This window comes from Daphnia pulicaria, chromosome 4 (genome assembly GCF_021234035.1).
Source record: "Daphnia pulicaria isolate SC F1-1A chromosome 4, SC_F0-13Bv2, whole genome shotgun sequence".
Classification (NCBI taxonomy): domain Eukaryota; kingdom Metazoa; phylum Arthropoda; class Branchiopoda; order Diplostraca; family Daphniidae; genus Daphnia; species Daphnia pulicaria.
In genome coordinates, this window is record NC_060916.1 from 11,250,962 (window position 1) to 11,278,550 (window position 27,589).

At 43.2% G+C, this 27,589-nt stretch overlaps 2 protein-coding genes across 34 annotated transcripts; one reads left to right on the forward strand and one right to left on the reverse strand.

Moving 5' to 3' along the window:
• Window positions 1-299: 299 nt before the first annotated feature.
• Window positions 300-3,828, forward strand: LOC124337042 (uncharacterized protein CG3556-like). Of its 2 annotated transcripts, XM_046791058.1 has the most exons (8): window positions 300-448; window positions 522-995; window positions 1,029-1,503; window positions 1,698-1,899; window positions 1,977-2,080; window positions 2,149-2,307; window positions 2,373-2,898; window positions 2,962-3,828. In XM_046791058.1, exons 3-8 carry the CDS (start codon window positions 1,410-1,412, stop codon window positions 3,194-3,196), a joined length of 1,320 nt encoding a protein of 439 aa, XP_046647014.1. In that variant the 5' UTR covers window positions 300-448; window positions 522-995; window positions 1,029-1,409; the 3' UTR covers window positions 3,197-3,828. The 2 variants fall into 2 exon arrangements, with proteins under 2 accessions (XP_046647014.1, XP_046647013.1); XM_046791057.1 differs by having other exon boundaries at window positions 522-1,503.
• LOC124336859 (myosin heavy chain, muscle-like) lies at window positions 3,244-27,475 on the reverse strand. 32 transcript variants are annotated; one of them, XM_046790712.1, is made up of 32 exons: window positions 27,374-27,474; window positions 26,647-27,015; window positions 26,314-26,460; window positions 25,064-25,220; window positions 24,475-24,502; window positions 23,576-23,681; window positions 23,357-23,368; window positions 22,858-22,950; window positions 22,726-22,789; window positions 22,554-22,652; window positions 22,263-22,356; window positions 21,592-21,601; window positions 19,365-19,499; window positions 18,210-18,329; window positions 17,987-18,136; window positions 16,875-17,045; window positions 15,635-15,814; window positions 15,404-15,554; window positions 14,455-14,507; window positions 13,820-13,907; window positions 13,098-13,215; window positions 11,561-11,690; window positions 10,472-10,608; window positions 10,042-10,378; window positions 8,199-8,327; window positions 7,890-8,134; window positions 7,560-7,818; window positions 7,230-7,483; window positions 6,640-6,718; window positions 5,528-6,472; window positions 4,315-5,448; window positions 3,244-4,247 (listed from the first exon to the last, which is right to left on the reverse strand). In XM_046790712.1, the coding sequence occupies exons 2-32, from the start codon at window positions 26,845-26,847 to the stop codon at window positions 4,209-4,211; spliced, it is 5,865 nt and encodes a 1,954-aa protein (XP_046646668.1). In that variant the 5' UTR covers window positions 26,848-27,015; window positions 27,374-27,474; the 3' UTR covers window positions 3,244-4,208. The 32 variants fall into 32 exon arrangements, with proteins under 32 accessions (XP_046646668.1, XP_046646659.1, XP_046646662.1 ...); XM_046790703.1 differs by lacking the exons at window positions 6,640-6,718; window positions 13,820-13,907; window positions 14,455-14,507; ... (1 more) ...; window positions 21,592-21,601; window positions 22,263-22,356 and adding exons at window positions 6,958-7,036; window positions 13,480-13,567; window positions 14,994-15,046; window positions 18,933-19,070; window positions 20,175-20,278 and having other exon boundaries at window positions 27,374-27,475; XM_046790706.1 differs by lacking the exons at window positions 13,820-13,907; window positions 14,455-14,507; window positions 16,875-17,045; ... (1 more) ...; window positions 21,592-21,601; window positions 22,263-22,356 and adding exons at window positions 13,480-13,567; window positions 14,994-15,046; window positions 17,539-17,709; window positions 18,933-19,070; window positions 20,175-20,278 and having other exon boundaries at window positions 27,374-27,475.
• Window positions 27,476-27,589: the final 114 nt, after the last annotated feature.

The following is a 27,589-nucleotide window of genomic DNA, read 5'->3' on the forward strand; positions in this document are numbered from 1 at the left end:
TTGGCTATTTCTTAAAATCGGCTTAATTTAACCTTATAGTGAAGGACGCATTATAGCTTCAGCTAAATTACATTTGATTGAATTGGAAATGTATGTTTCGAAAGGAAGAGAAATCTTATTACGACTAGATATTTGATACATTCAACTTTAATCTACCTGGATTAATTCGAGGTCATTTCTCCAATAATTCATACGCCTACCTAGTCTACGATTACAGGAATAAAGAAAAAGATAAAATCGATTAGCCTTGAATTTAGTTCAGGGACACCTAAAAGAGGTAGGGTCAACAATAGTGGGGCGTGATTTTATTAAGTAATGGCGCCAGAAAATTCGTATATAAGCTGTAGTTTCATCGTCGTCAATCACACACTTCTCCAACTCGTCTTCAGTTGTCTCCACCTGTCCAAAATTATCTCTTGTCATCACCATGGCTAGTCGTCTGATTTTCGTAAGTTCTTTGCATTTAATTGTTTAAGTATTATCTTTAATGCATTCCTGTTTTGTTTTATGTGATTGTTCAGGCTATTGCTGCTGCCGTTGCTGTTCTCTCCTTGTGCTGTGAAGCGTCTCCATCCCACAAGCTGGAAGATTTGAAGGAAGCCGAACAACTTCACTGGAACAAAACCATCACCAAAATGGTCAACTCGACTTCCAGACTAGCTGACAAGGTGGAGACGGTCCTGAACCGAACGGCCGACACAGTTTTCACTGCTGCGAACATGGTCAGTGGAGTCGCTGGAGGCTTGACGGCGATTGTGGGCGAGAAGTTAATTGAAGGATCCAATAAGTGGACTGAACTGAAGAACAAGACTGCCCAGAAAATGGCCAACACTCGTGCCAAAATGGACGCCGCCAAGCAAAAGATTCACGACAAATTGTCCGCTGGAGTCGAGAAATTGGTCGAGAAGGGCAACCAGCTCGTCAACTTTGCCGTTGGAATTGTTGGTCAAGTCGTTGGCAAGGTGACAGATACAGTCCAGGGAGCTAAATCCAAGGTACAGGAACACAAGTCGGAAATTAAATCCAAGGTACAGGAACACAAGTCGGAGAATAATGCCAGGATCTCCTTTGTTCCGCTCTCTACCAAATTGTCCACCTTGTCCGCTCGCATTGTCCATCCTGCCCGTCCTACTCCAGTTGCCGAAGTTGTGGTTAAAGAAGAGAACGCCACTACCACACAATCCTCTGTATCTCAATCAACTTACTCTTATTAATTTTTTAAATTTAGTTCTCTCTGTACAATTTGTTTATAACTCACCAGCTGACTGTAATGCCTAGATGGCTTTTATTATGTGAATATTACATTGACTAGAATTTTAATCTTTTGTGGTTGTTTACTCTTGGGAATCGCTGATGGGTGTGCCATTTTACAAGTCGTCATAGATGTAAACTTTAGTCCATCCATCGACATGAACCTGTACGGACGTGTTTTAGCGAGTATTCTTCCGTTGCTGTACATAGTTAATGGTAGTGTATTGGCCAATGACGTGTTTCAACCAAATGGTAAGTCATAAGATTTAATTATATTATATTGAACTTAAAATGTTGAAATTTGTTTTAAATTAAAAGTGTAGTCAGCATTTTGTGTGATTCTTGAAATAAGGTCAACGCTGACTGTTAATGTACAAAGTGCGTCTGCCGTTTGATATGCAAATTTTGCAATTCGTCATTAATAAAAAGGCTGGTTTGATTCACAGGGAATGTCCGAGTAGCTGAATCATCTAGACGAGCGGCGCAATGGTTGCTGAACCGTCGTAATAGCCAATTGCACTGGGGTCATTTGTCCAACTCCCAAGTTCTTTTGGCTTTGTCGCAGTCTGATTACTTTAACTCGTCTCTACCGGAATTTCAACTTGCAATTGCGCAACTTGACATTAATTTTCTCCTCGACCGACTAAGGTAAAAAAAGAAATGATTTATTTACGATAAAGTTTAAACTTTCAATTAACTTCTGTTTCATTTAATTTTTAATCAAGAGTTGGAGATTTGGAGCTGTATTCGGACAGGTTAATTCCGCTCGCTGTAACGTTAACTTCACTCTGCCGCAGTCCGACTCACTACTATGATTACGATTTGCTGGGTATTATTTCAAAAGTGTTTTATACCAAACACAGAATACTAATAATTATAAATTATCTTAATTGACAGACGGATTGCTGGATTACCGGAGAAAGACGGACAATTTCACTTTCGCTTCTGAAATGCTGGCCGTCTGCGCTGGAGACGGAGTCATCATCCGGACCAGCATCCGTCGACTAGTTTGGCTTCTCAATCCGAAAATGTGGACTGGACCTTCGTTAGACATTGGTAATAATGAAATATTTAAGTGAAAGAACTGTTTAATTAATAATAATTATTATTTAAAATCCAAGATACCCTTTCTATGGTACTGATGGCGACCGGATGCGTTGCCCAGCATTACAATCATCCGTACATTTTGCCGTTTGCGGATCAGTTGGTTCCAATCCTCATCAGTAAACAGCAGAGAGACGGATCGTTCAACAACGGGAACACCATTTCCACTGCGCTGGTCGTCCAGGCTTTGCGGATTCACGGCCTGTCGGTCAATGTTAACTCAACTGTCCAGGCGGCAGTCGACTGGATTGTATCCGCCCAGCTGGAAGACGGCTCTTTCGATTCCGATTTGATGGTCACCTCCGAAGTTCTGCTGGCTTTGTCTCCGACGGGAGGAAGAGCTCACATCCACTTGAGTCGCTGCAAAGACAATCAAACGGAAGTGACGGCCGTCTCCGGAAGTAGTCAAACGGACCAAGTTTCTTTCCTCATCTGGATTGGCCAGCAACCTACGCCAAAGCGTCAGAGCTTTTCTTTCAAAGTCCCTGTCAACTCGACCGTCTACGAAGCTCTTTTGCTGGCCCAAGCCGATGGACTACTCCGGTAATGTCCGCCATCCGCCCCACAAAACTAAAATTAAAATTATTAAGTTAAAATAAATTGCAGATTCGAGACTCGAGAGTATTCTTTCGGCCACTACATCGTGTCCATCAACAACACACCCGAACTGTCGACCACCGACCAGCGATGGATGATTTACGTTCTTCCGGCCAGCGAGCACGTCCCCACCGACAAACCGGATAGCAAATTCTTGATGAAAACATCCGTGTCTTCGTACAAGATCAGAGGAGGTGAGAGGATCTTGTTCTGGTACCAATCTTCCATTCAATCTTCCCTCTGAATACCCGGTTGAATTTTAAAAAATAAATTGAGACGACAAGGAGATGATTTTTGTTTGTTCGCTGAACTTGAAAGGGCTGAAAGCTGTGTATTACAACAAAAGGCCAAGCAACAATCAGAAGGGGATATAATAGGTGTGTAGAGAATGATTCAAGAAGCGAGAAGAGGATGTTTTCTTTTTTGTTTCTTGTTTGTTCTAACATCGTCTCAAAAACAGGGCTGAAATAATTCATGAAAAACAACACAAGGCCCGCCGACTGAAACAGACCCAGGTATATAATAATAATAAAAGAGTAGAAGGTTGGGGAAATAAAAGAAGAAACTTGAAAATTTTTTTGTAACCGACTCTCTTTGATTGCGCGCGATGATTTTGTCTCAATACTTTCTCTCTCTCATATTACAGTGCGTGCGCCAAACTCTTTTTTATAATAGGCTATGACAATTTTTTTTTTCAATTATTATACGGATGCTCCTTCGATTCAGTGGGGTTCAACGACCGGCAATCAAACGACCGAAATGTTTAAACAAATATTTTTAGAAATTCCCGATTTACTCTCCCGATCAAACTTGTGTGTGAAAAGTGCCCCGCCGCTTAAAAATGTAGGGTTTAACTTTTGAAAGATGTGATTTAAATTTTTAAAAAAAGATTCCGCCTGGATCAAGTTCGGGACGAGAGAGACAATTCGAAAAAATTAAAAAATCAAATTAAAATTACGGCCGCTGGTTGAAGGTGATTCCACACGAATCGGACTAGAAAACACACTCGCACACACTGGAGGGGGATGGGGGTGGGAAAGAAGTCAGAAATAAGAGAGAAGGATATAAAAAGGAGGAAGAAGGAACTTTTTTTGAGGGTATTTTTTGAAATGTCCATTTGAGAAGTTAATTGAATAACCAGCATTGATTATTATTTACTATATCCGACACACACGTTGCTGTTGTATTGAACACCTGGTTTTCCAGTTGCGGTGGTGGGTGGGTGGAGTGGTGGTGGCTGGAGTTTGGCATGGACCTTATTCAAAGTCTCGCTTTGAGCGGGGCTTCATCTGGGGCTGTAATGAAATTTAAAAAACATTAGTCGAATGATTATTTAGAAATTGGTAGATGAAATCAAATTACGGGTGGGGAGAGTCGGGATGCGGATCCACCACGGCCCTTGGCGCGCAACTTGGAGACGGCCTGGTCGGCCAATTCAGCGCGTTCATCGGCTTCCTCGAGCTCCTGTTGAGCCTTGCGGAATTTGGCCAGATTGAGGGCGGCGATCTCTTCGGCTTCCTCAATCTGTCGCTTGTACGTCTTGATCTTCTGCTGGAGCTTGTCAACCAGATCTTGCATCCTCTCGTGGTTCTTGCGGTCCTCGTCGGATTGGAACGTCAATTCCTTGATGCGACGCTCCGACTTGCGCAAGTTCTTCTGGGCGTCGGCGTGGCGGCGCTGCTCTCCGTCCAACTCCGTTTCCAGTCCGCGCACTCGCTCCTCCAACTTCTGGATGGCCTTCTTGCCTCCCTTGAGGGCGTTGTTCTCGGATTCGTCCAGTCGGACCTGGAGTTCCTTGACTTGGAGCTCGAGGGCCTTGCGTTGCTTCTCCTGGGCCTGGGCGTGCTCCTGTTCGGCTCTCAGTTCGTCGGCCAGACGGGCAGCATCGACCATGGCCTTCTTGGCCTTCTCCTCGCTGTTCTTGGTCTCGTTGATCATGTCATCCAAGTCGGCGTGCAGGGTCTGCAGCTCGGATTCCATCTTCCTCTTGGCGGCGGATGATGAAGCGGCCTGGGCAGTCAAGTCGTGCAACTGCTCGTGAGCATCAGCCAGCTCGGTCTCGGCCTGGCGTCTGGCGCGGTCGGCCTGTTCCAACAGCGTCCTGGATTCCTCCAGCTCGCCCTGGAGAGCGTTGGCGCGGCGCTCGGCAATGCCGTACTGTTCGCGCAGGTCGTCGCGGTTCCTCTGTTCCTCCTCCAAGGCGGACTGAGTCTCCTTGATGCTTTGTTGGTAGCGCTTGATGCTCTTCTGGGCCTCGGCGTTAGCCTTGTTGGCGTGATCCAAAGCGATTTCCAGCTCGTTGATGTCCGATTCCAACTTCTTCTTCATGCGGAGTGCCTCGGCTTTGCCCTTGGCTTCGGCTTCCAGGCTGGCTTGCATCGAGTCGATGGCGCGTTGGTGGTTCTTGCGGGTGTTTTCGAACTCTTCTTCCTTCTCCTGGATGCGGCGGTCGATTTCCTGGCGCACCTGAGAAAGTTCCAGCTGAGCACGAAGTACCTGCGCAGGTCATCAATAAAATTTTATGGTTAGTTTTGATCAAATAATTTCAATTGATAATAATAATAGTAAATCTCACTTTGTTTTCTTCCTGCTCGAGCGCGGATTCGGCTTCCTCGAGGGCGGCCTGGAGTTCTTCCTTCTCGACTTCCAAGCGCTTGCGCTGTTTGTCGATTTCGTGGACGTTGCGGCCTCCTTCGCCGATCTGGTCCATGAGGTCCTTGATCTCATCGGCCAAGTTCTTGTTCTCGCGGCGGACGGCTTCCAGGTGCTCCTGGCTCTCGTCGTAACCGGCCTTGAGGCGGAAGAGCTCGGTAGAGTAGTTGCGGCATTCCTTCTGGGAAGCGTCGAGTTCGGCGGCCAAATCGTCGACCTTAGCCTTCCATTCGGAGACGACCTTGTCGAAGTTCTTGCCGCGCTTCTCCATCTGGTTGGCCAGGACGGTGGCGCGTTCAACTTCGACGTGCATGTCGTCGAGCTCGCCAGTCAAGCGCATCTTGATCTTTTCCAGGGCGACGTTCTTCTGGTTCAAAGACTCGATGGCCTCTTCAGCCTCGCCCAGGCGAGCCTGGAGCTTCCTCTTGGCGTCTTCAAGCTCTTCAGCCTTGGCGACACCTTCGCTCTCGTATTTGTGACGCCACATCTGGCAGTCGGCATTCGACTTGGACAATTGGCGTTGGAGGTCGGCCTTGGCTTCGGACTCCTCATCCAGCTGCTCGCGGATGTTGTCGATGTCGTGCTCGAGGTTGCGGAACTTGCCCAAAAGGGTGGCGCGCTCGCGGCCCTCCTCATCGGCCATCCTCTTGCTGTCTTCCAGCTGGGTGGTCAAGGAGATCTTGAGCTTCTGCAGCTGAGACACCTGAGATTCGGCATCCTCCAACTGGCGGAGGTAGTCGCTGTTCTCGATGGTCAGCTTCTTCTTCTGGACATCAAAGTCGTTCAATGACCGGTTGGCTTCATCCAGCTTGCTCTGGATTTCGTTGAGCTGCTGCTGGAGCATCTTGGTCATCTTCTCCGCGGCGGCCTGTCATTTATTTCCGATTTTGTTAAAAAATTTGTATTAATTTAAGAAATTCGATGAGTTATTATCTGGTTATTGTTAATGAATCGATTTCAAAAAAATAAGTAATTGTGCGGAAGTTGTAAAGTAATTAATTGAATAAAAAAAGAAGCGGCGTTATTATACTGTACCTTCTCGGCGGTCATGTGGTCAGTGGCGGCCTTGAAATCGTCCACTTGGTTCTTCATGCTGGAACGATCCTTCTCAGCCCTTGATTATTGTTTGTTGCGTTTTGCGAGTTAAGTGATTTGAGTGTCAAGAAAGATTAAATCCGTTAATAAAAAGTGATGACCATTATTATTATACATTGTGTCGATTTGTTGGTGTGTGTGTGTGTGTATGTCATTAGCTCATGCCGCATGCAAATCTTAATCAAAGACCGAGATGAGTTAAACGCGTTTGTACAGCAGCCCTTTTCTTTCTCTTTTTGGTGTCGGACCAAAATTCACCTTGTCACTGCTAACGTGATCCATGGCGGCGCGCAGGTCGTTGTTTTCACCGGCAAACTGGGAGCGATCTTTCTCCGCTCTATTTCGGCGGATGTCAGCAATCAACAACATTTAAGGTACGTGTTTCAATTTTTCAAAAAAATAAACCAAGAAAACCAATCCACCCCGGAATTTGAACCGAATTAATCCCCATTTAAAAAAAAAGTAAAATCACGTCTGTAAAGTGTCGGTAAAATTTTCGTGTCGAAAAAATGAGTCGACTGTCGACTTACTTGGCCTTCATTTTGTTGAGCTGGTCGATTTGTTCGCTCATCTCGGAAACGGCATCGTTGTGCTTCTTGCGCAAGTTGGAGAGGACCGACTCGTGCTGGATGTTGGATTCCTCCAAATCGCGGCGGAGTTTGCTCAGCTCAGCTTCGCGCTTCTTGTTCAACTCGATCTGGGCGGCAGTGGCACCACCGGCTTCCTCCAAGCGCTCGCCGAGTTCTTCAAGCTCGCGGGCCAAATCGGCGCGCTGCTTCTCAGCCTAAATTCCAATTCCAAAGTGTCAGCAGGTCAAGTCAAGTCAAATCAAATGAAATTTTGGGGGTTTTGTTTTGTACCTTGGCGCGAGCCTGGCGCTCAGCCTCGACTTCCTCCTCGAGCTCTTCAATGCGGGACTGGAGCTCCTTGATCTGCTTCTGGAGCTTGCCGACCAGGGATTGCTCATCTTCCAACTTGGCGTTCAAAGAGGCAATCTCCTTGTCCTTGCGCTGGATGGTCTGCTCAAGTTCCTTCTTGTTGCGTTCCAGGTCGGCAACGGCTTCCTGGGTCAGCTTCAAGTCACCTTCAGTCTTGCGCTTGTTCTTCTCAATGTCGGCGCTAATTTGATTAAAACGAAAGGATTTAGTAAAAACATTTTCTGTTTGTTATCTATTGAGTTTGAATCTCACCGGAGTTTCTTCTCGCGCTCCAAAGAGTCCTCGAGCTCGTCAAGGGTCTGCTCCAACTTGGCCTTCACCTTGTTGAGGTGGTTGACTTTGTCTTCGCTGGCCTGGAGGTCTTCGGCGGTCTTCTGGTTGACTTCCTGCATGTGCTTCTTCTCCTTGTTGAGCTTGTTGATGAGCTCATCCTGGTGGGCGATCTCGTCGTTCAAGTTGCGGATCTGGTGGTCCTTGGTGGCCTTGTCGGTCTCGGTCTACACGTTGATGATTAGTAATTTTTAGAAAAAGAGAAGCAAAAGCTTGGAGAATGATTCATACCTTTTGGAGAGCCAATTCGAGGTCTTCAATGTCCTTCTTCAGGCCGGAAGCTTCCTGTTCGAGCTTCTTCTTGTTCTGGAAGAGCTGGTTGCGGGCATCTTCCTCTTGTTGCAGACGCTCTTGGGTGTCCTGTTTTCATTCAACATTTTCAATTTTTCAAGTCTGGCATTTTGGGCATTCGTTTCAGGATTTTTTTGTCCACGCAAAAAAAGGGAGGAGGAAAAAGGTGCAGGAATGGAGACTTTTGAATCAAAAACCCATCAGACTATACCTGAAGTAGGTACTCTAGATCAGACATGGTTTTCTTTCTCTCTCAAACCAGCCACACACAACACAAACACACACAAAAGTGGACAACGTCACAACAGGCAAATGGGCGGAATGAATAGAACCCCGACCCACCCAATAGACTACTACCAACTACTACTACTAGACAGACTACTACGACTCTCTCAAACTATATATAGCAGCTAAATGGGCTATATAGAAGACAAGTCTGAGATTCCGTCAGAAAAAGACTATTCAAGGCAGAAAAACGTTTGCTTTCGTTTAGGGATTCTAAAATTTCAAAAGAAAAGCCAAACAACAATCAAAAGTTAATAAGGATAGAGATAGAGATGGTGATCCCTGTAGTCGTGTGGCGGCAGCTTGGATGGATTCACACTTAAATATCCCGACTTTTCGATGACTGGGGCCCACCACTGGATAAAGTTGAAATTCCGATGGAGTAAAAGAGTGAGAGAGAGAGAGAGAACAAGACCGCAAAGACCGATGACTGCTACTCAACTAGTAGCTTAGCTAGCTGCAGCTCAACTGGCGGATGATGGAAACTGTTCTGGATCATCAGGACTCGCCATCGACCCCGCCCACTCGGTTTCTATCCTGCTCCCAACTTTGGAGCTGCCCCGAAAACTTTTTCTTCTTTCCCCCCAGGTATTTGTAGCAAAAAATAAAAAAATCCTGACATTTGTTGAAAGTTTTTTTGTGGAAAATAAAAAAATTCCGGTGTGGCTAAATTTAGAAGAGGCATCTCTCACCTCTACGACCGCCGCCCCCCTCCCATCTTACCCCGGTCCAACAGTCGATCCGTTTGTCAACACTGGCCTGATTCTGACTTGTTTTTTTGTGTTGTGGCTCCTTCTTTATTTTTTGCCCGTCTCTCACTTTTGTTTTTCGTACTGAGCTGGGCACTCCCAGCTGTCTTTTCTCTCTCCGACCCAGCGCCAAATGGCGTGTCTCGCACTAAGGCAAACCTGGACAGATACTTCACCTATCTTCCCCCCTTGGCTCCTAAAATCAACAGACAGACGACGTGGGGTCCTAAACATGAAAACACACCGGTGGGTATAAAAGAAGCCCAATATGACACATCTAACCAAAGGGGGGGAGTAGTGTGTGTGAATCAGCCCGGCTATTTTCAAACTTGCCCGACCCATCTTCACGCTGCATTTCATTCCCAATTTTAGCCACTTTCTTCTTTTTTTCTCGCTCCTGTTGAAGGAGCGAGAGGAGGAGGGCCTGTTTTGACTTCGCCCACTTGTACTCGGAAAGATACGGTCCGGCTCCCAAGCCCCGACGATGACAGTCACATCCTTCTCCGGAATATACCCTCGGCGGGTGTGTACTGTAATTGGCCCGCCGAGCTCCAATGTTTCCGTCTATTTTTATCGCCGCTAGTGATGGCCAGGCATTTTGATATTATCGCCTTGAAAGATCTATAGGACACAAGTCTGTGATGCGTGGGAGAGGTCGGGATTGTGGACGACACACACACTGACGTGGTTAGGATCGAAACATTCCTGGGGCTACAAATGATGAATTAGACGGTGTGGTTGCTAGTTACCGAAAGCTGGGACTCGAGGTCGGCCTTCTGCGACATGAGCTTGTTCTGCTTCTCGTGGAAGTCGGCAACGGTGCCGGATTCGGCCTGGAGGCGGTTGAGGAGATCTTCCTTCTCCTTGTTCAACTTGGCCAAGTTGGTCTCGAGCTCCTTGCGGAGTTTCTCCTCCTTCTCGAAGTTGGCCTGGGCGGCGGCGGCCTTGTCTTCAAGAGCCTTGATCTCATCCTCGACACGGGTGACGTTGAGCAGAGGCTTGACCTTCTGCCACAAACGGTACCAGGCCCAGGTGCGCATTTGCAGGTAGCTGCGCAAGTTGCGCTGGACAACGCACAAGGCGACACTGCAAATCGAATTTTAAAAGTTTTTGAATGGCCAGGTAAAAATGGATGGATGGATGGATGGATGGATGGATGGATGAGGGGGAAAAACTTACCGCTGGTCTTGCAGTTGCTTGTACTGCTTGCGGGTGTGGTATCCGCGGATGAAGGATTGCATCCAGGTGATGATCTTGGCCAATTTGTCATCTCGCATCTCCTCAAGCTGACCCAAGACTCCGGCCTTGAAGAAGACCTGTGGTTTTTCGTTTGGTTTTGTCCAGGAGCGGATGGAAGGAATTGGTGAATGAGAATAAGAATTAACATCCCGTTCTCCGTGAATGGAATTGGTGAGGCAAAGAAGAAAGTGAAATGCTGAAGAATAAGCCAATAGCTGTGAATGAAGCTCAGCAGTGAAGAGACATAAGCGGCAGCATCGATGAGCAGTAAATTTGTTTTGTTTTAAGGCGTGAGGTTTGTTTAGGCGACTAGACTAAAAATCAGTGCAAATTTTATCTTTTTTTTCCTACAAAGGCGTCTGAAAGCGAAACTTACCTGGAATTGACTAGACTAAAATTTGCATTTTTTCTAAATTTTGCGGCTCGTTCTGCAGTTAGTTGGCAAACAGTAGCAAGAAGAAAAGAATAGTTTTTGGGGTTAGTTATCTAAATTAATCGTAAGGGTTTTTTTGTTTCGTTGATTCTAAATAAACGGAATCGCTCCGGCTACCTTGTTGAAACCCAAACGGTAGACAGCTTCATCGAAGCCCATTTTATCTAGGACCAGTTTGGCGATCTGTTCGCCGGTCATCGAATCCTTGATAAGTGATGGGCACAACAGCTTGTAACTAATGTGGCAAATAGCCCCGAGAAAACCGGAAGGAAAGAAGGAAAAAGAGATCGAGACATCAGCACAGCAAACACACAAAACAGTTCACACACTTGGGCAAACAACTAACAAGATCTAAGAATCCCGTCCGTCATTTCTTTTGCTCAGAACCGGTCAGTGTCGGCGGCAGGGCGGACGGGATCAATCTAATTTTATCATCTAAACAGCTCTCTATGATATTCAAACTTCCTAGATGTCTCCCTAATAAAAAAAGCAGCACCAGCTTCTAAAATTTCTTTTTTTCTTGCAGATTTTTGTCTAATGAGGCGCGGTGTGTGTGCTCGATTTGGCTCGCAGGCGAATGAAACGAGACAACGTGCCTTGGTGTGACCCAATCTGAACAAGCTGACGTCCAGTTTGGATTCATCCAACAGATTGGATGAAGCTTTCTTTTCGTCCATCGGGGTTCCATCTTTCTCCTTGGTGATGTTGGGGTTCAGGATGTTATACCTGGCATTGGTTACACAGGGTTGATATAGCACACTTTCGTCATCTGATTTTTCTTTTGCAATGAGCTGCTTAGACTTAATTCTTAATTCTAGGAAAACTGATAATCCAACAAATGTCATGTTTGCGGAGGATCGAATAAAATGTGTAAAGATTTCATTTATAAAGGCCACACACACACACTCCTTTTTCAATCGCTTACCTTAAATGGAGGGAATAGAATTCCCGTTTTTTTTCTCAACTTTGTCTACTACCACACACAGCACAACACACACAGATAGAGAAGAGGTTCAAACCGGAGGAGAGATAAGCCAGAGAGAGTGAGCGAAAGAGAGTGGGTGAACTGGCGAGTAGAGAGGAGATGAAAGAGAAACACCACACACTCATTTGTCTTTTATAGCTTTCAAAAAGCCGAGTGTTTTTCAAAGATGGCGGGCATTATGTGTGTATGTATATATAGACATGCCTTGTTGTGGCCGAGACGGTACAGCTCAGTGTCGAGCTGAATCTTCTCCAGAATGCCAGCCGAGGCTTTTTTGGGGTCGCTTGCTGCCTTGGCAATGGCCGATGCTAGGATGGTGTAACTAATGATATCCATTTGGGAGGGGGAGGTTTCGGAAGTTAATAAGGTTGTCGTTCAATTATCAACAATTATTAAAATGTACTAAACAGTCATCCAAGTCGGAATGGACTGCGACATCTAAAAGTTGACTACCAGGGTCTACTAATACAAATCTAGGAAAACTAAAGACTGCAGACTATCAAACTCACCTGTCAGATAGCTGCCAAACTAATTAAATCATAATGGAAGTTGGGGGGGGGGGGGAGAGATCAAATCAAAATCCTTATGTATAAAAGAAAAAGAAAATCTTCGAACTCTTGATCGAGATTTCGGTCTACTAAATACGGGGTCACACTCTTGTTTCAAATGGGGGATAACTTGGAGGGGCTTCAAGAGAAAAAAAGTCTCTTATTTGAAAAGAAATCCTGCTGTCATCGATGCTCGAACCTTCTGTGATTTTCTTTAAACTTTCCTCTCGTTTGAGAAGAAAAGAAATGTGGTTGTTGGGGGGAAATCATTTAGATTGTTACGTGCCTTGGTGTGACCGATGCGGTACCATTCGGGATCAAGAGCGATCTTTTCGAGACAGATTTTGGCGGCCTTGCGCTCGTCCGGCTCGGCTTTCATTTCGTTGGGGGCCAGAATCATGTAACTGGTGGGATTCGATCATTTGTGTGGATGTTTCGATTATTGAATTCAAACTTTTTTTTCTAATTGGAGGGTCAAGGGGGCTTGGACAATATCTTATCGACTAAAATATTTTTAAGTTAACTTATCATCTATCAAAAGTCTATGAAAATAAAATCCGAAACGGCTAAGAGTCGGCCGATGGAAGCCAAGAATCTTACCGATGCTTGAAGTCGGGGTAGACCATACGGTTGGGGAATCCTTTGCGACAAATACGGATACCTTCAAGTACACCGTTACATGTCAGCTGGTGCATAACCAAGTGAGAATCGATGACACCTGTGGGGAAACAAAAATAACAACAACGTCAGTTTGATCGGCCATTTGGTCGAGAGACACTGGGTGTGCAGGGAGAAAGTGACAGGGTGGTTGGGTGAAAATTTGAAATAAAGGTGAGGGGTTGGGAGAAGGTATTTAAGGTCTCATGTTGCAGATGTCGAATTCTCCTCCTTTTTCTCCGCCGTTTTTTAAAAACCCAAAGAATCTCTTCCGGAATCGCCAGGGCCGCCGTCGCAACGAACAAGGAATCTCTTGGAATCTTACCGGGCGACTTGGTCTCGTTGGGGATGATGCAACGGATGAAATGGGGTGCCGTGGAGCGGAGCGTCGTCATCAAGTTATTCAATTGCTCCTTTTGTTTTTGTAACAAAAGTTTCCAATAATGAAAAAAAGTGTTACGATTAGTTCTCGTCGACTCAACAAGAACGGGGGCCCGGCAGAGTTTCGTTGGAGGAGAATATTCATCGGAGTAGAGAGTAGAGTAGAGAGTAGAGAGTAGAGAAAGGAGGGTCGGGGGGTGGTGGATTCGAGTGTATGTGTAAAATACACCCAAAGTTAAAAAGAGTGTGCAATTTGGTGCTGTGTTGGGAGGGCGGTCATTTACCGGGAGACTTGGTCTCGTTGGGGATGATGCAACGGATGAAATGGGGTGAAGTGGCGTTCAAAGTCTTCATCAGACCGTTCAGCTGCTCCTGTGGTTCCATATGTGGGTGGGACCCAAAATAGGGCGAGAGAGAGAGAGATATTTGAGAATTTTTCTTTTGGAGGACATTTTTTCAAAAAAGACTACTGGAAAAACTTGCAAAATCTGACACTTGCCAATCGAGTGTTTTTGGGTTCAAAAAAATCTTTTCCCTTCTCTAATTTCTTGCAAAGAGAGAGTGGGGGGTGGATGTGGGGAGTCATGCCTGCCATGGAGGGTTTTCAATGGAGGTTTGGTGGAAACAACCGGACTGAATATTCTGGCCCCAGCAGAACATCAGCCCCACAACAACAACAATTCAACAAAATCAAAATTGTCAATAGTAAAAAAATTTTTGTCAATGAAAATAACCACTGGAAAAATACCACACCATCTCTTTTTTGGTTGTTTAAAAAAAGGTTATAGTCAGTTAATCAATAGGTGTTTCAGCGTTAAGAGGAATTCTTCGGCGGGGTGTAAATTCGTGCCTTTGGAAGTTAAGATAAACAAATAACATGCGACATGATAAAAAATAAGAAAGAGCTTTCCGGCCGAACCCTGTAAGCAGACGAGACAGTAGAGAAGCCACCACCTTTGCCACGCTTGCCACCTGAATTGTTTCATTTTTTTTTGGTTTTGTTTTTTGGTTGTTGCGGATGAAAAGGGACCAAGAGGAAATTGTTGTGTCAAAATTAATCAAGATTATTATGAATTAAAAAAGACACCAAGCCACAATTCATACAAGCCCCCGAGTTTTTCTTAATCAATCAGATCGTTCAGCTGCGCGCGCTATCATGAGAGAGATTTATTTGAGCCATGGGTCCAGGATCATTTTTTCGTTGTTTTGCGTAGTGGGGGTGGGAGAGTTGCTAAAGTCATTAGTTGGCCGTGTAAAGCCTTTTGGTTTTTGAATCGAGTTTCTTTTGTTTTGTTTTTTTGGCAAGCAAACAGCGTTTGATTTATTGGTTTTAAATAAGTTGTGGGTTAGTCCTTTGTTTTCCATAGTGTGGTAGATATTCCATTAGAATTTCTTTTTTACGAATTCTTAAATTCTTTTTTTTTTTCGATTATAGAAAACACGGGAAATAAAATTTACCCTGTAGAGGGCCGACACCGTCTGGAAGCCGGAACCCTTGGTTCTCTTGCCACCTGATGAGAACGTCAAGTAGTAAATAGTCAGGTGGGGTCAATAAGGTCCGCGCCATCGTCGCAGATGTAAGGATAAGGGGGGTTATTTTGTATAGAAGAAACCCCAATGTCGGATTCTTTTTTGGTTGAATTTCACACACACCAAAAGAGTTTTTAAAATTTTTGAACGTCGGTTCAGGTCAATGTAGAAACCGGACTAGGTGCTATGTCAGGTTGTAAGTGTTAAAACAGAATCAAAATCATAACAAATCTCTTCTTTTGATAGCGCCACCATTGTTTTGAATTCGTAGTAATCAAAAGTTGTGAATGTGTAAAGTAAGAAATGCCCACCGACCAACAAAGGATCAATGGACGTACCTTTAGCCTCCTCTTTGCCTCCGGATTGACCGGGGTGGTCAGCGAAGATCTCCTGAACCAATTTGCTGCTACCCTTCTTGAACTGATCGACGACAGTGTCGTTCAAGGGATCCTTGTTCTTCTCGAGCCAGCCGGTAATGTTGTAGGGCACCTATCAGACACAAGAGTTTCGAAAAATTAAACATCAATAGTCGACAAATATAATGGCAAAAAAAACGGAAGAATACGTACAGTTCCGGCGTAGTGGGCAATAGCAAAGTGGGCTTCCTTGCAGCCGGCCTTGGCGGGCTTGGGCTTGACGAAGGAGGCAGATTTGCCCAAGTGGTTGTTGTTCAACTTCTCAGCAAAGGTCTGATCAGTGGCTTTGGGAAACATAGACTCTTCCTCAAGGATGGACAAGACACCCATGGGCTGTGCATTGCAACGAAGGGGGGAAAGAAATCAACGAATTAGTCCAGCACGTAAGGGTGAAACATTGGGTGAGAAAAAAAATGTGCCTATTTATAATTTGATATCCGATACCCTTCCGATATTATTTAGAGAGTTTTCCAATTTCATACTTACCGCCTTTTAACCGCCGGTTGCTTTGGGGAGGAATTTAAATTGAAAAAACAAAAAAAAAAGGGATTTCTCGTTTTCATATTCAAGGAAGTATTTGATTTGAAATGAAAAGAGGTGAATTGCACACACACCACTCAGGGGGGGGGGGGGATCACTCGGAAAACCACACGAAAAAAATTCCAAAAAGAAAAACTGGCTGATTTTGTTTGTTTCAGCTTGAAGTATTTGACTACCAATTTGACTAGATAATTCATCCACAGTCGTTTTGTTTCCATGGATGAAAAATGTGTAAAGATAAAACAAAAAACGGCACGGCAAATAGGAGGGGGATACCTTTTCCAGGAGGTCGATGGTGTTTTGCAAGTCCATACCAAAATCGATGAAGGTCCATTCGATACCTTCACGTTTGTACTCTTCTTGCTCAAGAATGAACATGTGGTGGTTGAAGAACTGTTGCAACTTCTCGTTGGTGAAGTTGATGCAAAGTTGCTCGAAACCGTTGAACTGCGGTTTGGGTGTTCGTTCGTTCGAGAGAGGTGGTCACAAAAAGGGTTGGAAACAAGGTGAGAAAAAACCACGGCAAACAAGACAAAAAAAAAATTTTTGGTGATGTAGAAAAACCAATTTCAATTAGCCGATGTCATCTGAATCGGATACTGTCAACAAAGTGCTTTTCAAATAAAAATCGTCAAACAAAAATAAAAACAGTTGTGTGTCTCCCGCAGTCGTTTTGCTGGCGCGGGTAATTTAAACATGCAAATCATTCGCTGAGAATCATTCGCTGAGAAAAAAAGACTCACTTGATTGTTTCAGGATCATCAGAACAATGGTGTGGAATGGAACTGCTTAAATAATCTCCCTATGTTAACTTCTCCTAATTTTCCCGCCGATTTGTTTCTTTTGAACGTACCTTTTCCATCAACTCAATGCAGGCCTGGAGATCCATACCGAAATCCATGAAGACCCACTCGATACCCTCCTTTTTGTACTCTTCTTGCTCAAGAACAAACATGTGATGGTTGAAAAACTGCTGCAACTTCTCGTTGGTGAAGTTGATGCAGAGCTGCTCGAAACCGTTGAACTATTCACGGTTTTTTATTTTCAATTTTTGAAATGAGCAGAGGGAGGAGGGAGGAAAACCACGACAAAATAAAAACAGAGAAAATTTTGGGGCATTATGTAAGAGGAAATCAAGTGAGAAAAAAATAATAAGACGCGAAATATTGTCGATTTCAAATTTTCACGTCGTTGGTGTTGTGAGGGTCAGAGACAAATGTGAAAAAAAAAAAAAAATCCATGAAAAACGTCTCCCACAGTCGTTGTATGTGTTGAAACGGTTAGAAGACACCATGCAGGCATGCTCTCCACACGATTAATACTCACCCCCGGAATAGTTAGTTATACGATCCATCACCGCCAATAAGCCCGCCATCCATCCCCGTTTGATTTCACTGATCATTTGCCAACTAGATTTTGGACTAACGAGCTACTAATAATTCGACTATCACTTAACCCTCCCTCGGTAGTAATATCGTAGAAAAACCCCTCCCAAATTGCTTGGTTTGGAAACGTACCTTCTCCATCAGCTCAATGCAGGCCTGGAGATCCATACCGAAATCCATGAAGACCCAGTCGATACCCTCCTTCTTGTACTCTTCTTGCTCAAGAACGAACATGTGATGGTTGAAGAACTGCTGCAACTTCTCGTTGGTGAAGTTGATGCAAAGTTGCTCGAATCCGTTGTACTAATATTTGAGTATTTTTTGGCAAGGCGTATTTAAGTTTCTTTCTGGTTTGATTTTTAAAATCTGATCTAAATTATTATTATTTTGTCAAAAGCCATGCAAATGGTTTGCAGAAGCTAGCGATTATTTTTTGTTGATTTGTATGTGTACGTCGTCAGCGTTGGTCGTCTTTGGAAGGTTCAATTAATTTTGGCAATTGTTTGAATGAGGGAAAGTTAAGAGGACAGTTTGGCCAGAGGTAATTTTCGGGTATTGTTTTCCGTCCAAGAATACTTACGTCGAAGATCTCAAAACCGGCAATATCCAGTACACCGATGAAGGTGACACGTTTCTGACCAGTTTCCAAAGTCTCGTTGACACGCTTGACCAACCACTTGAAGAGACGATCGAAGATGGCCTTAGCCATGGCACCGATGGAGTAGACGACCTATTTTTACGGATTGCGGTTTCGTTTCGTGAATCATTCTTGCCGGATTTTTTTTTTTAATTTGAATAGTTACCTGGTTGACGTTACGACCCTGGGTGACGAACTCGTTACCGACCTTGATCCTGGGCTTCAAGAAGTTCATGTACAGCTGAGGGCCATCAACACCCATCATCTTGGCGACATTTTCACCTTCCTGTTGGTGTGGAAAAACAAGTCACAAGAACGGGGAACCGAAAAAAGGACAGAAAATGGAGAATTAGTCGAATTCAAATTTGGCGCCCATCGTTTTTTGCGATCGTGCTCAATGAGAATTTCATTTTCCTTTTAAAAGCCGATCTTTCTTTCTTTTTTTGTTACCTAAGAAGCGCAAGACTTTGGATTAGCGAATGCCTAAATAATGTTGTGGTGGTAGCAAAAAGCGGGATGGAAGATTAGTATTCATTTGGGTTAGTCAAGTAAAAATATTTCTGTGTAGCATTCCAATTTTTTGTGGAGGGGTTTCTTCGTTCATTCCTAACGAAGGCGCGTTGGCGTGATTGCGGATAATTTGGTGGTGCAAATAATAGCGTCTTTTTTAAATTTTTCTCTGAAACAATTTTTGTTTTCTCTGATTCTATAGCGGAAGCCAAGTTGAAAAGTTGAAATTAATTGTGGTGAGGAAAATGCATAAAGATATGTGACAGTGCAGCTGGGCAGCGTAAATTTCTGTTTTTTTTTCCTTTCCAATTTCTTTGAGCAAATATTTTTTTAAATAAAAAAATGTTTAAAAAAAAGATGCAAGGTTCTTTTATCTTTCCTCTTTGCCTTCTTGTTCAGCCTGTTCTTCGCGACCCCTTTGCTTGAACTTCATCGTTCCGAGGTGCATGACGGCTCCCACGACCATGTAGATCATGTTCTTCTCTTCTTGGGTGAAACCCAGAATGTCAAAAGCTTCCTGGGTGTGTCCCGTCGTTGTTTTCATTCAGCGACGTGTGTGTCGTGTGGTGTGTGAGTGTTTCGAAGGGACAAGGTGTGGGGAGGTAGATATAAATACGTGGTAGAATACAGCCCGTTCCAATCCATGGACACGGTCAGTTGGGGTTTTGTTTTGGATTTCGTTGTTGATTTCCGATATCAAATCGATTTTTGTTTGTTTGTTTGTGGTGAAGGGGGTAAAACCGCACACGAAAAAAAAAGAGAAAAAAAAAGAAAAAAGTAGATTAATAATCGTCGTCCATCGACCGCTCACCTGGGTGCCGTCAGGATCGGCCTGTTCTTCTCGACCCCTTTGCTTGAACTTCATCGTTCCGATGTGCATGACTGCGGCCGTGATCTTCCAAATTTCGGGTCTCTGTTCACCCATACCCAAGATCTCGAAAGCCTCCTACATTTTTGCCAGTCGATCCGGTCGAGCGACAGGACGGACGCAACAACAACACAATTCTCCAAGTTTTAGTAAATGTCAAGAAAATTTTTGAAATTAAAGAGAAGAAGAAAGAAGAAGAAGAAAGTAGGAGAACAAGAGGAAGAAGAAGAGAGAAAGAAGTAGAAAAGTAAGAAAAGAGAAACCAGCATAACACACAGTACGTTGTATAAGCCCCGCCCCCATACTCTCTCAAAGGATTGTGTTTTGTTGCCACCGTCGTCGTCGTCGTCGATAATCATCAAAGAAATGACTTTTGTTTGTTTTTTAGCATTCAGAATTGGAATCAGGATCAGGGCCACTCATCATTTGCACACTCGGTTTCAATCGATGTTGAACCTATTTTTACGGTTCAATATCTTGTACAGCTAAATGGCATGCATCAAAATTAAATTTCAAAAATAGAAAAAAATCTTCTAAATCTCTGGCAAAATGAGAAATTGGTCATGCATGATACAAAAATTTCAAATTTGGAAAATATGGAATGGAATTTAGACCTTTTTAAGATATAAGAAAAGCCATTATTAATTTTTTTTCTTTAAACCTTGAAAATCGATTTTTACTTTTCTAGTGATTGAACGATTAAGTTATTTTGATTTAGTTTCCCCTCGCCCCTCAGTTTTCAAAAGATCTTACATCGGCCATTTGCATCTCCTCTGAGTCGTCGATGCTGGGAACGGTGACTTTGCCTTGGCTGACGAACGGATAGTCGTAGACGTTGTCCGACAAAGAGCACATGGCTGTATATATGAGTCAAAGATGATTGGAGTCGTTTTAGCAATGTTTGTAAAATGTCAAGTTTTAGAAATCCTGGTACGAATCATTAAACAAATGGCATTTTCTCGTGACGTTATTAAAATGTTCTTATAGAGTTCAATACGGTTGTAGAGGACTAAATAGGTTAGGATAGGCTAGCAAAATATAAATTCAGGTTTCAAAATAATATCTAAATAACATGCTGTTTGACATTAACTCTGTTTCCAACATTGGGGGTTTGTCGCCTTTCGATTGCGAATTGTTCCTGAGAGATGGAATGATTGATTGAACCTGTACGTAGGTCTTTGAGAAAGGAAACGAAACCCAACTGAATTTCTTTTGAAAACCCAAGTCTAAATAAAAAAAAAAAAAGGGGAATATTTCAGAATATTTGGGAATTGGAGAATTGACAAACGACTGAATGTCATAGAAACGACGGGGATCGAATATGGTAATTGCGGGTGACGATTTCAACTGACGAATGAGTTTTTCAAATAAAAAATAAATAAAAAAGGATTTTAATTCGAGAGCGGGAGCGCTGAAGCGAACGTATCAGGTTGATGAGCTGGGCCTCTCCACTGTTAGCGTAGCTAGGCCTTACGTCAGTCAGCCCCATCTCTTCGTTGTCATCCATACTGGGGATCGTGATTTTGCCCTGGCTGACGTAGTTGTACGTGTAGATGTCGTCCACCAATCTACAGTCGGCTGTATGCACAGGGAGGGTTCAAAATCGTTTAAAATCGAATCTTTTTTTTTCGGGAAAAATGGGAAAATCGTAACCTTATCGAACAGCAGCACTACATCTTATAGCCTATCTAAATGTCCCACAGTTCCTTGCAATGCATGAAATTAGCTATTACTATAAGGGAGGTGGAGCATTCCCGCATTCTGTAAGCTGCGAGAGTAAGACATGCTGTTCAAGACAGCCTGTACTAATAAGCGGATCACAAATTTGAGAAATATTTGAAATTGGAATGGTTGTCGCTTGCGGCGCAGTTCGGGAATTGGGAATGAAGTTTACTGCATTTAAAGACGGGACCTAACGTCTTAAAAGTTTAAAAGAAGCGGATCGGATTCATTTCCAAAAATCTTTTTGAAATGAGGAGACTAACAAACGACTGTTTGTCATGGGGAATTTGCTGGTACATTATTTTTTCTAAGAGCGGAATATTTGGATGATGATATCAACCGACGAAGATATCAAAGAAGATTGAGAGTGGGCGAATTGAGGCTAACGTTTCGGTGAGCTGGTCTCTCCACTTGTAATAGTGAAAAGACTGTTACAGCTCCTCCTTACGTCAGTCAACCCCATCTCTTCGCTGTCATCCATACTGGGGATCGTGATTTTGCCTTGACTGACAAAGTTGTAGGTGTAGATGTCGTCCACCAAGCTACAGTCGGCTGTAGGTGTACATGGAGGATCGGAAAAAATTACGATTTATAGAAACACGTTTGTAGGGCTCGGAGGATTCGGAATCGCCGAATTTGGGACGCATAATTAGATTCATCTTGTTATGTTGCAGATCCGATATAGCCTATCCATATAATTCCTGTATGGTTCAACTGAGAGGTACCGCTACCAAATGTGGAAATAATGTCGAAGGACGGGGACCAAAAGAACAACCAAACCATGCTGGTATTTCGTTTTATACGACGAGGATTAATCAGATAGGGGGATAAATCAAAAGATTAACGTTGTCTCACAAATAAAACACCCACACAGTGTCAAATAATCCAAAATTCTAAGTTAAAATTAAACTTTCAACATCAAAATTTAAGAAAAATCCTTGTCCAAAACGGATTACGACGTTATAAACCGACGGGAGAGATTCGTCAATGAAAGAAGATTTGAGATAGTTAAGAGAGAGATAGAGAGAGATGTGAGGGCAACGTAATGTTGTACGGCTGGCGTTCTCCCACTGGTAATAGTGAAAAGACTGTTATCAGCTTTTTCTTACGTCAGTGTTTGCCATCTCTTCGCTATCATCCATACTGGGGATGGTGATTTTGCCTTGGCTGACGAAGTTGTACTGGTAGATGTCGTCCACCAGGCAACAATCGGCTAAATATTTTATATGGAGGTGGGATTTCGTAAAAATTAATCATTACAGTTTATATGGGAGGTAATGTCTAAAAATTAATGAAACTCTTAAATTATGTAGATGTATGACCCTGTTATGAATCGTGAAAATGTTTTGGTTATAGCTTAAAAGTAACAACATGAACTCGCAATGGAGTCCATGATGTGGTTATACTGACCCTTGAGGGTGGGCAGTTTTCCTGACATCATCTGGTAGAAGATGTGGTAGGAGCGCTCCAAAGCCTGTTGGGAGATGACACGAGCCTTCTCCAGCAGGTCTTCATATTGAAACAAAGAAAAATATTTGAGTATTTTATTGCTTTTGATTTGAAGTGTTGAAGTTAAACTTACAGGTCTCAATGTCGGCACCAGCCAATTTGCCGGAGTTACCGAAATGGATACGAATGAATTTACCCTGTTTGTGGAGATTTACATTTTTGGTTATTCATAAAGGTCAATGTTGTAAGAAAAACGAAAACTTACGAAACGGGAAGAGTTGTCGTTACGGGTTGTCTTGGCGTTACCAAAGGCCTCAAGAACCGGGTTAGTCTGCACAATTTGATCTTCCAAGTTACCCTAGAGAACACGACCCGATTTGCAACGATTAATATCACATTTTTACAACGAATTCCCACGTGTTTGATCCCCACCACACGAAACGACGAACATAGCTACGACATGCAGAAGATAAAACTTTGGATGAAAACTACTAAAAGTAATAGAAAAATGATTTATTAGTGGGATGCAATAGTCGTGCAGTCATTTTAGTGGACGAATAGAAAAAGAAAAACTGTGCAAATCCTCCGTTTGTCAAAAGGTTTGTTCTTTTTATGGTAATTTTTGTGTGTGTGTAGGACGTGTAGGAACGGACAAATCGGGGTTGTCAAATAGTGCCGATTGTTTTTTGGTGTGTAGGGTTGTGCAATTTTGTTCCGTGTTCACTGTCGGAATTTTGTGTTTTCAGAATATTTCACACACTCACCACTTTCATCAACTGGAAATCAAGAAAAGAATAAAACAACAAAATACGATGAAACAACGACAGCAAAAATCAAACAATTGCCTCGACTAAAACGGGATCCGGTGTCTTTGATTGGATCCGTTCGTCATCGGACAATATCAAACTACTTTCAATCTTTTTTTACAAGTGTGTGGAGTGTGCGTGAGTGGATTTATAGCCATTTTTGAGGCGAAGCAATACCTTCTTGACTTCACCCTCCTTGGGTTTCTTAGTCGAAGCACCGACACTGGCCATGTAGGCAATGACTTTCTTGGTGTTTTCAGTCTTTCCGGCACCAGACTCGCCACTGTGGAGGATTTGGTGTGATTACATTGGATGGACCGAGTGGTACAAAAAATACGGTCGTGAAATTTAAATCACGGACTATCTCTCTCTCATCAGAATTCGAAAAAGTTGTCCACCAAAATGTAATCAGTCGGTGCACGGCCATGGACGTAATCAAAAGGATCGGCTAGGATTGTTTTTTTCGGGGTATAAATCCGGAGCGCGAAGGATTTTTTAAAAAGAATTATAAGAAAGTCGGAAATTTTAACAAGCCAATGATTAAATTGTTCTGAAAATTCGATTGAAATAGGAAAGAGAGGGTTTTGTGGCATTCAATCAATGAAATAAGCCATAAGAAAAATTAAGCGAAAAAGTTGTTCCTGTTGGGGGGATTTTGTCTCTTGTACTTCCGGTTACTGTTACGATCCATTAGCAGTGGAAAAATAAAAAAAGGAGAAGCTTTTAATTTGTTTTTTTGAAAGGTGAATTTGGTTTTTTGGGTTTTGCCAGAATTGATTCCCCTCCTAATTAGTAGTATCTAATTCCCTCTCCCCTGAAAAATAACAAACTTACGCCGGATGAAAAAGTATGCTTGGATCCTTTGGTATCCTTGGCGATTTGGGCAAAGTATTGAATGACTTTCTTAGTGTTCTCCGTCTTGCCGGCACCGCTTTCACCGCTAATTGGTTTTTACATGGTATCAAACTATTTCGTATTTTGTTGGGCTATTTTGAAGTCTTAATAACTAAACTGTATGTCCTGGACTTTTGTATATAATTTAAAATAATATAGAAAGAGTAAGAAATAATACGTACGTAATCAACATGGACTGGTTTTCGTGGTCTGGAATGATTCAAACAAACAAATTGAGAATTAGCATATAGTCATGAAGTGGGTCCATCATGTTATTCATTCTCTTGGTATTCTAATGGATATGTAAGAATATCAAGAAAGACGGAAGCCAGAGATAGAGAGAGCTATAGCCAGAGCCAGCAGGAGCTATTCATCCAGGTTATGTAGTCTTTCTAAAATTAAACGTTGGGCTGCTCCCGACGGGTCTGGCCAAAAGGTAAATATATCCCATTTACTCTCTACACAAGAGCCAGCAGCCGTGCTGCAGGGCTCAAAACCCTTGAGGCTTATTGGCTCCAGCTCCTGGATTCTTTTTGCTATAGCTCATCTCTTCCAGTCCGGGTCCGGAAATAGCACTACTACTTCTATATGGGTATTAGGAGCAACTGGTTAGACCCGTCGTCGGACCAAGTTTGGTCTGACGACCAAACTCTGGCTGCCGATTGGTGGGAGCTGCATAGAGCCCAAGGATTCTTTTTTTTTCTTTTACTGGTGGGTGGGTGGGAGGATTTTTATTCAGGATTTTTGCACGCTTAGAGAGAAACAACTTACTGGTCAACATGTCCATGTAGGCACCGTCTGAGATGCAGAAAATGTGGGGAGGGACTTCGTTACGTCGCTTGCCGATGTACATCTTGATGACACGTGGGGTGTAGATCGGGAAACGCTTGTAAGGGTTGATAGCCACGCAGAAGAGACCGGAGTAGGTCTGTTGTTGTTATTTCATCGGAATCAAAATAATCAACTCATTAGCATGTGTCCTCACTCTTTTTCTCTGCTCGTGGTGTTGTTGTCCATTCAAACAACAAAAACAACAACACCAAACCGAAGAAGAAAAACAACCAAAAACAACCACAACACTCAGCAGAACAAGGGAAAAAATGATGTCAAACCAAAAAGAAATAATAGCGGAGAAAGGAATAAAATATGAATAAGAAGAAACAAATTTTCTAATTGGGCATTTCTGGCGAATAACGGGGTTCGGCAGAGAGCTCGTCTTTGAGGCTTCTGGATCCGTCAACACTCGAAATCAAACACACACACGACAGAGACAGAGTATATGAAAAAGGTAGAGGGTGGCAAATTCACACTGTCCTAAGTTTGAAAATAGGACGAATAATCAAGTCTAAAAACGGACGAGGGAGGATGTCGACCCAAGATGATGATCGATTTTGGGGATGGATAATCTATCATAGAGAGTGGTGTCAGTTGGGATTAGATTTGAATTTGAAATTAGGTTATTAAAAGGTAGTGTATAGACATGCAATAAAATAGGCCTACCAATTCCCTTTTGGTTGTGGGAGTTGACAAAGAATATCACAGCAAACGAGGGATAGAATAACATCAGAGAGGGGCTCCTAACTACAGCTGGAGCTGATATGAGGTGATTTTCGATGCATGGTTTGTTTGTTTGGCAGGAGGGTAAAAACGGTTATAAGGTTAACTCCACAAGGCACTTACGTAGATAAGCTGGTTGGTATAACGGGCTTTCAAGTTCCATAGGACAGAGGCATCGTTAAGGTAGGTCAAGTTGGACATGTCCTCGCATTTCTCGTATTTGGGGGGGTTCACTTGACTGCACTGATCTTTCTTAAAGGTTTTCTCCTGTTATTTTTGTAATATTTGGTCGTTGTTTGGGGCGGTTGGAAATACGGACGAAATCGATTGGAGGAATTCCGGATAATTTGGAGGACCATCGGGAGGATCGAATTTTTGTTTTGTGGTGGGATATGATTGGGAGGAAAGAAAAACGAAACAAAAAAGAAATTGATTAGTAGATTCCAGTTCTCGTTTCGACTTACATAAATCAGTTTGTGGTAGTAGCGCTGCCTTAGATTGTGCAAGACGGCCGCATCGTTCAGGTAAGTCAAATCTGCCATGTCTTCCACTTTCTCGAATTTCGGCGGATTGACCGGAAAGCATTGGTCTTTCTTGACCATCTTTTCGTTCTATTTAGTTTGGCCCGTTATGTACCCACCCCAAAAGAAATGAAAACAGCAGCAAATGGCCAAATTTTAATTCCAAAATTTCAAAATCATTACTACTCTTCAACCCCCCTCAAATTTTAAATTTCCAAATTTTTATAAACTGGACTCTTTGATTTGGAAGAATTGATAAGAAGTTGTGTTACTTACGCCATCAGCAACCTTGACGACGACCAGGTCACCTTTGGTTCCAGTGATCTCACCGAGTTGGTAGCTGTCCTTATCGCATGGGACCCAGGTGGCCTTCTTACCATCGTAGGGCTTGGTTTGATCAGCACGTTTCATTTCCAGGGAAACGAAGAGGTATTGGGCTGGGTCGGGATCGGGTCCCATATCCTTCTTGGGAGGCATCTTGTTGTTTCGAGTTGTTGATCAACGACGACGACGACAAAAAATCAAACAAGTTGATGAGAGAGGAGAGAGAGAGACGGTTGAAATTCGTGTGGGATTCGGATTGGCGGATCTCCTTCACACACGGCGGCGGGACAACACGCGTTAGAACAGCCCTGGAGCGCTTTCCTGTGTGCAAAACAACAACAACAACATCAGCCAATGTGAGCAACAACAATTAAAAAATGACTGTCGATTGTGTTCTTATTTAAAAATTATCAAAATCCACATCCGAGTTGTCACAACTTTGTGTAGGCTGGGCTTATCTAATCAAGGGGCACTTTTAAACTATTAGGCAAAAATTGAATCAAAAACTGTGGGAAGTGAAGAAAAATTTACAAACAAAATTGTTTCGTCTACTAAAATCGAAAATTGTCAAAGCCAAAAAACTAAAAGTTTGAAAACAAAATGTTACAAATTTTGTCTTTCGAATTTGCAATAGGTAGATAGGTAGATAGGAGAGGCAAATCCTCGTGTGCACACTTACGTTCGAAAGCTGTTCAACTGTCTGTCTAAAGCGAACCAGGGCTCCTATTTAAACCCTAAAGGCGACTCCGCCCTCTTCTAGCTTATTGGTTATTCTGAATTTTTTCTTTTCTTTTTCAACATCCTTTACTTCCTTTTCTTCTTTCTTCTTCCTCTTCTTCTTCTTCCTTTTCAATTCCTTGTGACGGCCGGGGCTCAAGTATTTCGAGCCGAGAGC

Coding starts and splice junctions, on each gene's coding strand:
- LOC124337042 (XM_046791057.1), top strand. CDS start 1,410: ATGAACCTGTACGGACGTGTTTTAGCGAGTATTCTTCCGTTGCTGTAC. Junction 1,504..1,697: donor TGACGTGTTTCAACCAAATG/GTAAGTCATAAG, acceptor TTTGATTCACAG/GGAATGTCCGAGTAGCTGAA. Junction 2,308..2,372: donor TGGACCTTCGTTAGACATTG/GTAATAATGAAA, acceptor TTAAAATCCAAG/ATACCCTTTCTATGGTACTG.
- LOC124336859 (XM_046790703.1), bottom strand. CDS start 26,847: ATGCCTCCCAAGAAGGATATGGGACCCGATCCCGACCCAGCCCAATAC. Junction 19,071..20,174: donor AGGAGATGCAAATGGCCGAT/GTAAGATCTTTT, acceptor GGACACACCCAG/GAAGCTTTTGACATTCTGGG. Junction 6,473..6,957: donor ATCACGTTAGCAGTGACAAG/GTGAATTTTGGT, acceptor AATAAATGACAG/GCCGCCGCGGAGAAGATGAC.